The sequence below is a fragment of the Morone saxatilis genome, unplaced genomic scaffold (assembly GCF_004916995.1).
Source record: "Morone saxatilis isolate NCDOM2014 unplaced genomic scaffold, NCSU_SB_2.0 Contig14, whole genome shotgun sequence".
In the NCBI taxonomy this organism is placed as follows: Eukaryota; Metazoa; Chordata; class Actinopteri; family Moronidae; genus Morone; species Morone saxatilis.
The window spans coordinates 11,910,524-11,925,179 of record NW_023339696.1 but is presented as its reverse complement, the minus strand read 5'-3'; the positions used below and the strand labels follow the sequence as shown (position 1 = coordinate 11,925,179).

General features: G+C 42.1%; 1 protein-coding gene across 2 annotated transcripts in view; it reads left to right on the top strand.

Annotated features, from left to right (window-relative positions):
* pdgfab (platelet-derived growth factor alpha polypeptide b) overlaps positions 1–4,403 on the top strand; it is a 19,391-nt gene extending 14,988 nt beyond the window's left edge. For both annotated transcript variants that reach the window (XM_035654728.1, XM_035654727.1), the window contains 2 exons: positions 1,791–1,917; positions 3,329–4,403. In XM_035654728.1, coding sequence (XP_035510621.1) covers positions 1,791–1,917; positions 3,329–3,342 — 141 coding nt within the window. In that variant the 3' untranslated portion in view covers positions 3,343–4,403. The remainder of the gene's footprint in view (positions 1–1,790; positions 1,918–3,328) is intronic.
* Positions 4,404–14,656: the final 10,253 nt, after the last annotated feature.

Sequence of the window (14,656 nt, the reverse complement as noted above, 5' to 3'; positions counted from 1 at the left end):
GTAGCATTTTGAAATGAGACTGCTAACACACACACACAGACACACACATTCACAATAGCATTAGCCAGCAGAAAGCACATTCTCTGCAGAGAGCTGATTGGTGTTCCAAATGTCGGCTTCGTCTCCGCTGTGCTGTCTTCATTCATGGATTATGTAAAATTATTCAAGATTGACTCCAGTAGACACACACACACACAGACACGCACACGCACACACACACACACATACACACGTTCCCTAATGAGAGGGATGGTCCACCTTCCTGCTCTCAGTTCTTTCTTGCTCTGGCCCTTTCACCCACTCTCTCTCTCTGTCAGGGCCGATAACACCGAAAACACCACCACTAACCCAGACACCATTGTCCTCTGTTTGCTCACTGCATACCTCATCTGCTTGCTTACTCTCTTTTCACTCCCTCTCTTCTTCCTCTTTCTCCTCTCTCCATGGAAAGAAACTATTGCAAAGGAGTGGCTGGTGAAACCACTGGTCCCTGCTTTCAGTTTTAGCCTCACCAGATGACCCTCCAGCCATTGTCACAGCACTGACATGAGGCAGCTCTAGCTGTGTGAATGTCGTGAATGTCAACATTATACTTTGTTTTATCAGACAGGGATTGGTATGTTCATTTGTCTGCATGACTAATTCACCAGTGAAAGCCAGCCTTGGCCGTATGCCATCACAGGATAGAGGAAGAAAGCCTCTCATCAGTTTTAGCCCTGTCTGTGCGTGTGTGAGCCTCATGCAGACTGGAAAACTGGTGTTGTTCATAACACCAGAGAGCGCTGGGAGATTGTCAGCCAATATCCTCTCTCGTGCAGTGACCAGGAAGATTGGTGAAGCAGGGGATATTGTTTCCATGTGGCCCCCAGGCCCGCAGTGGTGGATGGGGAGGTTACCTGCCCTTGGCACTCAGATCAGAGAAGGGAAAAGCATGTAGCCACCTCCCCTGAGTTACACAACAAGATCATCATAACCTCCATGCAACCCTCTCTATTCAGCTTTCATCTAAGCTTTAATCAACATAGCCTATTCATAACCCTCCGAGGATTGGTCCTTTTCATTACTAGCTGTTGGGTGGGAAGTGGAGGTCAGCCCTGTTGTGTTAAACTGAGAGGGTGTTAGCTGGACTGAAGGATAGGAATGCCTGCATTGCTTTTGTGTTTGTTAGATTGGAAGGGCCGCTTTCTGAGGTTCTACAGCTTAGATTAGACCATGTAAACTGTATTTTTTGCATGCACATGTTAAGCAACACTTTCCCTAAGCCATGAAGAAGTATTAATGTGGTTTAAAAACAGCCTACATGTCGGAACAAGGTGAAGGAGTTTAGGTGTGTGTCTGTCTGGATGTGGATGCTCCAGGCCTAGAGCAGGGGGGGATCTCCCTCAGCCTCTCTTCTCCTGCCAGGGTAAACCTTCCCTGGGCCTTAGGGCGTATACCGCTCCCCACTACTCTCCATCTCTCCTCTCCCATTGTTTGAGCTTGCTTTGACAGGGTCATACACTCCATTCAGTATTTACACACCTGATCAACAGCCCATAGAGCACACAACAAGCAGAACTCAATGCATCAGCCTCTGAGGAATGTTGCCGTCACACTTTAAACACAGCGAGGCAAAGTAACGGCTGGTGTTTTTTATGAATTGGTTTATGAAAGAGTCATCAGTCACAGCGCTACGCCTCTTGATGATAGCGGATGGGCAAAGAGTGTGTGCTTTCATTGACGACACACACACACGGCAAAGAGTAATGAGCAGACTCTGTAGCTAACCTTTTCTCTCTTCCTCTCTTCAGGTAGCAAAGGTGGAGTACGTGAGGAGGAAACCCAAGCTGAAAGAGGTCTTTGTGCGGTTAGAAGACCACCTGGAGTGTGTGTGCACGTCACAGCATCATGTGGTCGAGCACTCAGACGCAGAAACAGGTAAATCTGACCCCTCAAAGTTATTATACCTCATTGTTGCATTATCACAAATAGTTTAGCAACGCCTTTTTCAATCAGTTTGATGGCTGAGTCCCACCCTCATCCCTACGTCATCATGCATCATCATGCCTTCCTGCTGTCTTCCCTCTGTCTAATGGTCTCTCTCTCTCTCTCTGTCTGGCTCTTGGGCTTTGCACTGGATGACCTTTTTCTATGATTGCTCATAAACAGAGAGACACACCTGTGAGGTGGCCTGCTATTGCAAAGCGTGTTTGTGCCTTGTTAGGCAAGGATGTGTTTGTGCGAAAGTGTATATGAGTCTGTGTGTTAAGGGAGGGTGTCCAAAGGCTGCTTGGCATGACAGCAGGTAAATCCACCAGTGCCTTGATCTGAAGTCTTTCTCTCCCTGGGAGCAGATAAGCGTTGTGATGTGTGCTGATAAGGCATCTGAAGTATTTATTGTGTGTCATATCTTTGCACTCTCTGCTTCTGTCCCAGGGCTGTTTTGCCTCTTTCTGTGTCATAAACCCTGCTTCTTGCTTTTAACCCTCCTTCCTATGCCGACTTTGTGTTTTCAGGCCATCGTAGGGCTAAAGGTAAAAAAAGGAAACCTAAAAAGCTAAGGCCCAGCAAGGATTTATTGGCAACATAATAAAGTTGCACTCATTACCCAAAGTCCACTGGAGAGCTGTGAAGGGAACAGGTAGGACTTTAGCACCAGAGCGTCCTCTCACCTTCTGGCACTGCACTGGCCCAATCAGGGCACAAAAAGGGCCAATCACCATCACCAATCACATCACAGCCAATCAGTGTGAAAAGAGGGAGGGCTAAGGAGTACCTTGCTTGTGCCCCAATGCTGCATGCTGATTTTGTGGCCTGCTGAGCATGCACACTACATACAACTGCTTTGTGTCACAGTGTTGTGCTTGTATGTGGTTGTGTGTACTGTTTTTGTTGTATTATACAGTAAGAGAACACCAGCTGCACTGTTTTTTCACTGCTTAAAGGACACCATGTTTTGCTTTTGTTCTCCCTCCCCTTGTCATCACAATATTTATTCTCTCTCATCTTTGTCTGTAACTAAAAGACAGACTTGGTGTTTGTAAAAAAAAAAAAAAAAGTTTTCTTGTCCACCTCTCTGTCTTTTACTTTAGACACAAAAAAGACACATATTTTGACTGGACATAATGATGCCTGGTTTAATCACTGTCTTTGAAATCTGGAGAAACATGATTCAGAACATTGTGGGTCTTGTGTGTGTTGTGTCAGCTTGTTTGAAATGCATGAAAAAAATTGATGCAGTTGGGCACAAAATGCAACAATCGAAAATTTTATTTTTTTTCATGATGCAACCCCATGTCTCTGTAAAATTATGATGCTAATCTCAGCCTTGTCTCTCTCTCTCTCACAGTGGACGTGAGGTGAGACCAATCAGAACAAGGGACTTCAGCGTGGGAGGGACCTAAATAGAGAATTCCACCAACAGGAGACCTGCTCTGTCCTCTTCCCCACTGCCATGCAACCTTCGTTAAAAAAAAATCTAACTTTTCTGTAAAGACGACAGACTGAAACAAGAGACAAAAATAAATAAGATGCCAAAGGTGCTTTTTCTCAAAAAACAGTAACCAGTGATGATGACTTCCTCTGTGGTACGCCCCCTACCCAGACAACTGAACCCTGAATAAGCAGAAAAGAGCATCTTTCTCCGTAGAGCTCGGACAGGGCAGAAAGAGGCCGAAGGGAGATGATGAAAGGGATTTGTGTTGAACATTTTGACAGATTTTGTTTGAACAAGATGTACAACAGAAACGGCTATGGAACAGTTGGATCAAGCTTTCGTGGGAATCTGGTGCTCAGAGTCCAAAACAGCGGTGGACGACCTCCAGCTGGGAAACATGAAAGCGCTGTGCCCTGTTTAAATGACTCTTGCAAACACAGGAAGGAAGAAAGAAAGATATAGGAAAAACAATGGAAAGAGAGAAAGAGAGAGAGAAATGGAGGTGTTTTTTTACCCCCATAAGACTCTCTATGGAGTATCAAACATTTTGAGTTTTGGGATGTTTGCTCTGATAAAGAGGAAATCTTCTGTGAGACCCTTGGTGGTCTGTGACTTTGCCCACTTGCTATGTACAGTTAAATTTGAGAAGGAAGATGCGCCGCTACTTAGAAACTATTTATACGTGTGGACGTTTGCTTTCTGTCTCTTCCAGTACAAAAGAAAGAACAAAAAAGATGTTTTGATGATTTTGGAGAAATGCAAGAGTTCTGTGTGGTCCGGTTTCTTGTAACCATCAGTATCACAATCTCAATGTCATTTTTTTAGTCAATGTTATTCTTGTCATCCATGTTTCTTATTATATTACAGTATATCTGAATGATGTCAAGTCTTGTATATGGTTTGGATATATGTGTGCAAGGAGGAGATGTGAGAGTCAGTACAGGAAGATGCTTTATTTTTGTTATGAAATATATTAAGCTTACTTATATCCAAGCAGGAATTATGTTTATTTCTTTTGTTGTGGTTGAATGTCTGTATTTAATCCTTTGGAAAAGATGCAAAAATGTGGGTAGGGGGTGGAATATACGAGAAAAAGGGAGAAGAGGCCACCAGTGCTTGTTAGCCCGTGTGTATCAGAGCTGTGAAGAGGGGGATACAGTGGTTCAAACATGGCAATTTCATAGTGAATACTGCAGCTTATTCTACAGCAATGATAAGTACTGCCTAATCATTTATTTGCCATTCACACAGTCATGCAAACATCACATTAAAATTTGTACATGCCAGACACACAAGAAATATTAGAGCAACTCTGGTGCGCACGTATAAGGCGGTAGTGTGTGCGCGCTCACACACAGTTTCTGTCCTACGTGAGGCTATTTTTCACTCATATCAGTCTAACATTGATAAGGAAGATGCCCGCCCGCTCTGCTTCACAAGCACAAATGTTGTACCTGCAAAGAGCAAAGTCCACTTTAAAGAGTGAATGAGTGAGCAAAGCAAATCGACAAGTGCATGAATGGGCTCCTTGTTTAGCCAGGCTTGACTCCTCTGTTGACAGGAGAACAAATCTCTGATCACTCCACCCTGTAAAGGTGCTCACACCTTATGCGGCTACATACTAGCAGGACAGATGATGATGAGTGCTCTGAGGTGGCCTGAAAACAGTACAGTGCTGGCCTAAACCTGAACCTGAACAATTACTTCCTTACCAGTTCCTGTAACAGTGATGAATGTGTAACCAGGCCCAAACAGTTCAAAAACAATGGTTGTCTTCCCTTCTTTCCTTCAAATGAGGAAGTTTTTCAGTCAAAGGCAAAAAAGTGAGTCACTGCACTGTGAAGTGAGTCAAATAAAAGTCAAATGAGGAAAAGTTTGACATGGCTGTATCAGCTACTGCTGAGTTGTGGACATCACACACACACACACACACACCCACACATACGCATACACCCACACGCACACACACACACAGTCAAAAATTTAAAGGAACAACACACACACATAAGGGAAAGATTGGTATACTGTGCAGAACACACAGATTAAATCAGCACACGTACACACTGTAGGTGTATGCACACACATAAGTGCACACCAAAATAAAATGAAAGAACACACACACACATCCAGGAAGACAAATATATACAGCCCATGCATGGATACAAATAGACTGCATGCACAAACACACACTCTGTCGACATTGGTCATAGCGAGTTTGATTCCAGGAAGTGTTGCCCTGGCTGTTTTTAGTCCTGGACATTAAATATTTAAAGGGACCAATCACACTGTTTAATTGAATCTGAGGCCCCTCCCTCCGGGGGCGACGGGCTCCGATCACAGCCAATTAGAGGCAGATGAGCCTGACAGTAATGTGTGCTATCTGTTAGTCCCTGGAGAGAGAGAGAGAAATAGAGTGTGTGTGTGTGTGTGTGTGGTTGTGTGTGGGTGGTGTGCCCGGTGTGTCGTGCCGTGGCTGTGGTGTGTGTTTGTTGATAAGGTGCAAGGGAGCCAGTTGTGACACTGCCCTACAACACTTACCGACGACCTTCACGAGCAGACACACACAACAAATCACACATGGTTGATGGGGCCTATGTGTACAGTATGCACACACAACACACACACACAACACACACAAAACACACACACACACATATCCACATACACGACCCTTAGGGGAGCACAGGGATTTTAAGCAGTTCCCTTCCCTTCGGCAATAATCATATTTTGGCGAATTCTGTGTGGTGTCTGTTGCGCGGGCGAGAAGGAGAAGGGGGGGGACATGCAATTATTTGGTTAACCTAATTATTCTGTTGGTCCCCGGTGTGTTTTCTCATTAGAACTCACCTGCCAGCAGGGACCAGAGAGGAGAGGAGGAGGAGAGAGACTAGGTGAGAGGGAGGAGGATTTAATAAAGGGGGATTGGAAGCTACAAATGGAATTATTAAAGCAGCAGAAAAGGAAGCGGAGTGATGCAGAGAGCATGAGTTGTTACATTGAAGACAGGAAGACAGCTTGCTTGGAAAAGTGTATTTGGAGCCATAAACTCCCAGAGTGACTCATTGACTGGAGGATTCTCACCAAACTTCGAACACACACACACACACACACACATCTTTTTTTATATCCAGATTGCAAAATTGCTTTAATGTCATGGACTATTAAAAGTTTACAGTATGCCAGTAAATTTGGTAGATTTTTGCTAGCTTTATCATTATAATTAAATATTAAGAAAACAATTAAACATGGACCAGACTAAAGTGGGAAAACATGTTTATACCACTGTATTTGGTCTTATTTACATGGACAGTTGTCATATTCAGGTGTGTGCCTTTACAGAATGAGGCAGCAGAGCTACAGTCTCAGCATCCCGGAGAAACATATAAAATATAGAATTATTGTTGGGACTATTAAAGTTTACGTAAGACCTTTTAATTGGTTTAAAAAAATCATCATTGTCATTATTTTGTTAATTTTAACATTGGGGAATGGCCGTAAAAAAAAGAGTAAAAACTAATCTGGCAGTCAAATGTTTCCACCTCTAAAATAGTTGTCACAGGAGTGGGCTTGCGTTCGTAGGGGGACTAATTTCATCAGCTACAGATGCTACTGAATGATCACATTTAAATATTTTATAGGAGTTGCTCTGATCACGTCTGATCATAAGATAAGCGACGTAGGCTTTATAAACTCTCGTATAGGTACTAATAGTAGTATTTGTAGAACTGACAGAAGAAAAAGGCGCAATTACAAATCTGGTCTGCTACTTCGCACCATGGACTGAGTGCCCATGCACAGTCGGGTAGTGAGGCTATTACGCACTTCGTATATTGGTGGCGCTCTTGGCAGTTTTACAGGGCTGTTTTCAGTAAGCGCAGGCTCATTGTTGACCTCCACTCTCTTCCCATTTTTGGAACTGGTGGAGTCAGGACTGCCAATTTGGTGACGACCAGGGCCGACCACCCTGAGCTTCACAAAAGCTCTTCAGAAAGTCAGTCAGGCTAGGAAAGTCAAAAAGTGAGAATTACACCAACCTAATCATTTAACCAAAGTGGAGATACAAATGTAATGTTCATCCTAAGGGTGACACTACAGAGTTAAAATCAAATGGGTTCTTCCCCTCTTCCCCTCCATTCTTGTTGTGTCTTGTTCTCTTGACTTGGGGGGGGGGGGTATTCCACAAATATTTGAGAGGAATCAGACAGGCACAGTGGTGGAAACAGTTACACCAAGTGATGATTCAGACAAAGAGGACTGCACCAGCAGGAACTTCAATGTACTTGCACCACTGCTTTATACAAGAATATCATCTATAATACATCTGCAATATGCTACAGAGAGGAGGAATCCAGCGGGGAAAACAGGCTGTACATACATTGTTATATTGTTATTATTCTGTCTCTGAATAAACTGACGATGGATCGTTGTTGCACTTTCAAACTTTGAGGGTTAACTTTAAGTCATCCAACTATCTTAGTTTATCATCCATCACTTCCTACACATACTCTCCTTGATCAGAACATTCACATTTGCCATCTGGTACCTTGACTTGTTGTTTGGCTATGGATTCTGTTTGTCTTAATTATTCCTAATTGAGCCCAAACATCCGCTTATAGAGACACATCACAGGCAGATTGTCATCTCGCAGTGAGTGACAGTTAACAGGTTTATCATGGAATGTATGCTAAATGTTTTATTAGTATAAGGATTCTAAAAGAAGGAAATTAGACGACACACCAGAAGTATCGCTGCGTATCCACTCTGCAGTCTGTGGGGGCACTCACTAAGTTTAAAACAAGGCCACTAATTTCTTTTCCTGAGGGAAGGGTAAACAAGAGCCCTTCCCTTACTATGACATCAATAACGTAGGGACAATTTGTTCACTGCCTCCCTTCCTCTTCTACATGCACCTTTCAACAGTGCGAGGTTGGTCAGCACAGGAAGACGTCAAATATATGATGCAGAAATATAAATGCTCATTAAAACATAAATCCACTTTCTTACAATGTGGGTCATACTGTATTTTTGTTGGCCATCGTTCTGTCTGCTATGATAACACTGCACTCACCGAAGTAACTGCTTGGATCTGAGAACTCATTGACATTGCATTGATCTTATACTTGAGGTGGTTCCTCAGATATTGTGGAAGTTATGATAAACTAGAATTATCCTATAAAGAAGTGACATCATTCAAAAAAGACCTTTATTCAGCCCCAGTAGATAATAAACAAACAAAAAAATGACACAGCAGGAGTCCTCAAACAAACTTGTCATGAAGAGAAAACAACTGACATGAATATACTCAGGAAAAAGACACGAAAAAAAATCTTTTAAACAGTACAAACCACTCACTTGTAAATGTATTGTCACAAGAGTGCAGTCGCCATAGTGCATTAAGTTCAGGATCAATAACCACACAGCTACAACCTTATTTCTGCCTTTTGTGTTTGAACTAATAGGCCTTTTTTTACAGCAGACATTTAGAACATGTCACAGCAGGAAAAGCACAGGTGCAATCAATATCACTATAAAGCTGGCTGCATGCCATTTAGGTTGCATTTATTGTGCATGATGGCTCACTGGTATGACTTACTTGGACGCTTCAATGAAACAGAGCCATCATTAATGTTATTAGTAACACCTGCCTGACCTGACCCAATGCGGGCCTATTTAGCGCTCCTGCACTTGTGTTTGTGATGTACTCACCTCTGGTATGTTGTCATTGCATTTTTTAATAGATCCATGTAAATTAAAGACCCCCTCCAGTCAAACAACATTTGAATGATGTCTGTGCAGACTTTGACACTAGGATGTTTTCACATTTGTCTGCTGAAAGTGGAAGTTTCTCTGTGCTCATTGAAAATCTGATTTTAAGAGACATAGATGATCTGGGTACTTTTTGGTTGAAAGCAGCCCCCCTTTATCAGACTGGTGGTAAATGCAATTTAATAGATAGATAGGTAGGTAGATAGACTTTATTAATCCCCGAAGGGAAATTGGGTCGTCCTAGCAGCAGTAAACAATCACATTTTGTCATTGCCGATCAGCAATCAGTGTTGTTATATAGAAAAATTAAATATATATTAAAAAAATCACAGAAATAGGGGTTGATGAGTGTCATTTTAGTCTGCCTCCATCAACATGGACAAATCTAACATACAACTACCTCATTGAAGCTCATATTTTTTATATCTGACATGTCATTAAGACACTTTATTTTGCTCTTTTGGTTGTCTGTCAACGAATTAAATCACTGTGGCAAAGCAGAACCGCTGTCTCTGTTTTGAAAGCTGTCTGTGTTCATTAAGCATTAAGCACCTTTTACTACGAGCAGACAGAAGTAGGAAACATGTCGATTTTATCTCCACTTCCTACATTACCTTTTGCTGTTTACAAGGTTCATTATTAGAAGGTAGGTCAGCTCAGTTTATGTGAATTATTGAGGTTAAAAGACCCTCTACTCCACACTGTCAATCTAAACTCCATTTTAAAAGCAGGTGTTTTATGGTAGGGCTGTGTAACTTTAGTTACACCATCACTGAGACTAGACTATTTTTCCTGATCACTTTGATCTACAGCGAGGCATCCCCTAAGCACAAATATACTACATTACTATACCGTATATATATATACTATATGTCTTACTACATGTCTGGAGGGGATCTTTTAAGTTTAATTGAATACATTTCCAACTACCTCCCTCCTTAAATATAGTACCTGCACATGCACTTATCAGCACCTGCTATTCAGAGTCAGAAAACTGACACAAAACTGATCCTCACAAACTGTGTGCTGAAGTCAATCTAGCAGAAGGCTCAGCCATCCACACTTCCCATATCGCCTCCTGTTTCTAGCATGATCCTCCTTTGACTGCGCTTCACTGATTACATGCAAGCTTGTACCTGAAAAACTGCGCTTCCAGGCTGCTGCATCTATTTGATAAAGAACCTGTACGCCTTTAGACGCAGATACGACCTCTGAAAGCAGCATAAACAGTTTTAGTTGCCCAAGAAAGCAATGATATACATTCTGACTGTAAATTCTAAATGTTCTTCGAGGAAGTGGCTCCTTCAGCCGAACAGTTAGGGATTTACATCTTGTAGTCACATGAACTGTGAAGGAGATGAGAGTGTCTTTAATGTAGCTATTATCTGGACGGATATGGCGGATGCTTAATACAGAATTTGCTGCATAATTTATGAGTTAGTGAGGAAATAAAAACAAAGACAGGCTGCTGAGTTGTGAACAAAAATAAAAAGATTGCCCTGACAGTACCACATGAAATGCATCAAACAATGCAAAAATCATGAACTGTGAATAGAGGTTAGAACTCTCAACATTCAATGAAATTACAATTAATATCCATTCCAGCAGAGTGTTGCAGGAATAAGTCCTAAAACCCGGAAATTAGGTAACATTTTAGCATCTGTGGTTCCTTCAACTCAGTCAGTGGATTTTTTAAGTGAGTTTTTGGTTGAAGGTGTGAGCCCACTTTACATAGCATGACATGGTTGGTACCAATGGATGCGTTAGGTTATCTAGTTTTATATGATGATACAGTATCTTCAGCTATAGCTTAGTTTTCCTCTTAACTCTCACAAACACTCATGCAGTTCCAGTTTGCAATGTGAAGCACTTTGGGCTTTATGTTTGTATTAAGGTGCTACTGTATATAAATCAAATTGAGTTGAGTCAGCGTATGTCAGCTTAGTATGATTTCTTTCTAGAACATGAAGCAGCTTTTCAGAACATTGGACCATTGTTGTTGTCTCGGGTGCCAGGACTACACTAAAGCAGACACAAAAGCATACACCCCATAATGCAAAACATGTCAGACAATTCACCATATTGTTAAGTGTTGGCTGCAGTCAGCCTGAAAAAAAAAATGAAATTTGCAAAGTATCATTGAAAAGACAACAAAAATGTTTGGTATGATTATATGAGAATGAGGGTGAGTGGAACAAACATAGAATTATAGTCTCTTTTATGTGAGTGGGGAAGAGGCAGGGACGGGAAATAGAAAAGTTGGATCAGAGTGGGAGAGACTGGAAATTTGCTGCTCACACTGTCTTTGTTCTGGTATTTTTGATGCTAGTTGTGGTTTGTGGCTGGTGGGCTTCTTACCACTGTGCCACTGTCCACTCGCTCATACACACAAATGTGCTCTCTCAAAGAGAAATGATGACTGAATTATTATAGACTTACAAAGACAAAAGACCTTCTGTAATCCCACCCTTGAGGGCAGAGATAGTGGGCTCCATGCTAACACTTTAGCATGCACTGTGCTGAGTGATAGCAGGCTGTATTTACAGACATTCAACACTTTAGTCCACAGCTCGATATCTCAACAAGCACAGGTCAGTTTGTTGTGAAAGTATTTGTGGCCCCTAAAGGATTGATTCCTATGATATCTGTCCACCACCAGCAGATTCTGTAGGTCGCCAAAAGGATGAATCCTAATGTGTCCGGTAATCACCCTTATCCCTTCTCCAGTCCCACCATCAAAATAAAAGTTCCATTAAATTTACCAGGCACCTTAGGCTCCCCAGAGGATAAAAACCCTTTTCATTTTGGACACTTCCCTCTAGCACCATGGTCTGGTCAAAAGGCTGTGTTTGTATGGAAGATATGTAAAGACTGGACTGCCATGAAATGTGCCCTGGATAGTCATGGTAACCATTAACCTGACTGCAACAGATGGCTTAGTCAACGTTGGAAAGTGTTTGGAAGAGGGCAGGCACTTTCAGAAAGTACTCGGCAGGTGTTCGGATGAACAAATAATTTAGTCAAACATCGGGAACAAATCCTTCAGTGCTTTTATTTGCTCTTCTTTCAATAAAGAGACTCTCCAGTTTTGATATAACTGATGCTAGCAGCATCTACGCTAACCTCTTCAACAACCGCAAACAGTCACTTGTCACACACATTGTGACAGACACCTAGCGTTGAATCCTGCCTGAAGCTCATGCTGTAGCGGCCATTAGTTGCTCATACAGCGCTTATTCGTCCGAACCCCAGAGTTTCAATCTCATGATTTTGATCTTATGAGTCCAGCTGCCTAGCAAGGTTAAGTAGCCAGATGAGGAACCATGCAAACTGTCGTAACCCCTCTTGCCTTTTACTGCCACCCACAGGCCAAATCTTATACATATCTCATAATTTAACTCTGAATTTTACACTTTAAAGCCTCAGACTCTGTCTGTTTTCAAGACATTTCCACCAGTGCAAATCTAAAGCCAAAGTAACTACTTTGTACACAAAGTAACCAGTGGCTGGATTGCTGTAAATAGTCATCAATCTTATTTATTTAGTAATCCCTTGAGCCTTTCCTTTGATGCCTTATCTGCAAGGGTCTGTGCAGATGTCCGTTTACAGGACAACATTGAGACCATATATGAATCAACCAATGTAGTCGGAGCAGAACTGAATATGCATCCAAAGTTTCAGCCCAATACCTAGGAATGACATCCATGTTGGATCATGCCACACTGCATGATTTTAGTCCAAAAGCCAAAGGTTTGTTTGTTACTTTAACGGGTTGGTTTAGGACCCAAATGCGACACACTTAGGCAGGCAGACAGTCGGTAATGACCTTTATTTTCAGCTTGTGGAACAAACAAGGCAAGCAAGTAGCAAAGGATATTGTTAAATTCTGGCTTCAGGCTGTGAACCCTCAGAGTCTCTTGCAGGAGTCAGGGAATCGACTCAGCCAAGCCGAACCAAAGCTCCGGTGTGTATAGGAGGAAGGCAGACTGTGACAGTTACACAGAACCATCTGGTTCTGGAAAGGACTCCGCTTTAGTACATAGGACTCTACCAGGTGAGCTACCGAGGTGCCCCTCCGCAACCTTAACCATATTGCTGTTACCATGCACAGACACTGTTAAAAGCAGTAATTTAAAAACATTGAAACTGGTTGTAAAAAATTTGATTTAGTAATGTAAAATGTGCTTTTCCAGAAGTGTCCAATATCAACGTTCTTGTCCGGCAATAGTGCCTGGATCAACAATAATTTTGGAGTATATCAGCACATATACTAACTCACCATAGTGTGGGTTAACATGTGAGTACAAGACTGTTATAATTTAACATCACCTCCGTTTACCTGAAGCCTTCTTTTACTCAGCTCCTCAGTCAAGCTTCTGCTGACTCTGCTGAGGTGATGTCATTTATTGCATGGAATCGAATGTATCATATCAGTTCATATATTTTAACACACTCCACAACAAGAACATGATTTTAGTGTGTGTGTACGCAATGCCTGCCCTGTGGGCTATATAGCTTAGTATGATTAATAGGCCTTTAGGTGTGATGAAATGACTTTTGCCTTTCACTCATATAGAAGCTGTCATCTGTGTGTGTGTTTGACATTTGAATGGTTATTGCTGTGAGGAGAAGCTATGCATGTGACCTATGACCTGTGACTATGACTAAAAGATAGTCACTCACTGACACACACGTACAATAGCTCACATTCTCAAACACAGATTGATACACTACAAATCCTGTAGCCACCTATGTGATGTCTCTCTCTCTCCACACACACACACACACACACACACTGAGGGTGTCAGTGGTAGGTGTCGCTGGGCAGATAATGGCGAGGTTACAGGTCAGGGGCTTGAGGGAGGGTTCGAGAGTTAAGAGGTTCAGTGTGGGGACAGCACTTTGGCTGATTGGTTATGGTCCCATGGGATGGGGGAGGCACTGAGACATGACATCATACTGTCCTAAGAGAACGAGAGAGAGAGGGTGGGATAGAAAGAGAAGGGTGAAGGTCAGAGGGTCATAAAAAGGGGTGTTGGACAGTGACAACAACACCATCTGCATGAGGTCAACATCTCATTATCATCGAGCATCCTGGTGAAATTTACAGTTTACACTTGAGCTCTTTTCAGCCTCAGTTACCTTCTCCAGGGTACGAAAAGTACATTACTTAAGGTAATCAATGATTTTAAGTAAGTAAGTAAGTAAGTAACATTTATTAAATAACATTTGATATATAGCACCTTTTAAAACCTAGGTTGCAAAGCATGGGACCAACAGCAAACGCACAGTACTCTTGTGTTTTTACTGTTTGAACAAGATACAACTAGCAGGCCCTGCTCAGAGGATCTGAAAAGTCTAGCAGAGGTACAGTATATGGCATTAGTAGTTCACTTATATACTCTGAAGCAAGATTATTTAAAACCTTATAGGTGAGGAGGAGGGTAGCATTTAAGGGTTTATCACAATTTGAAA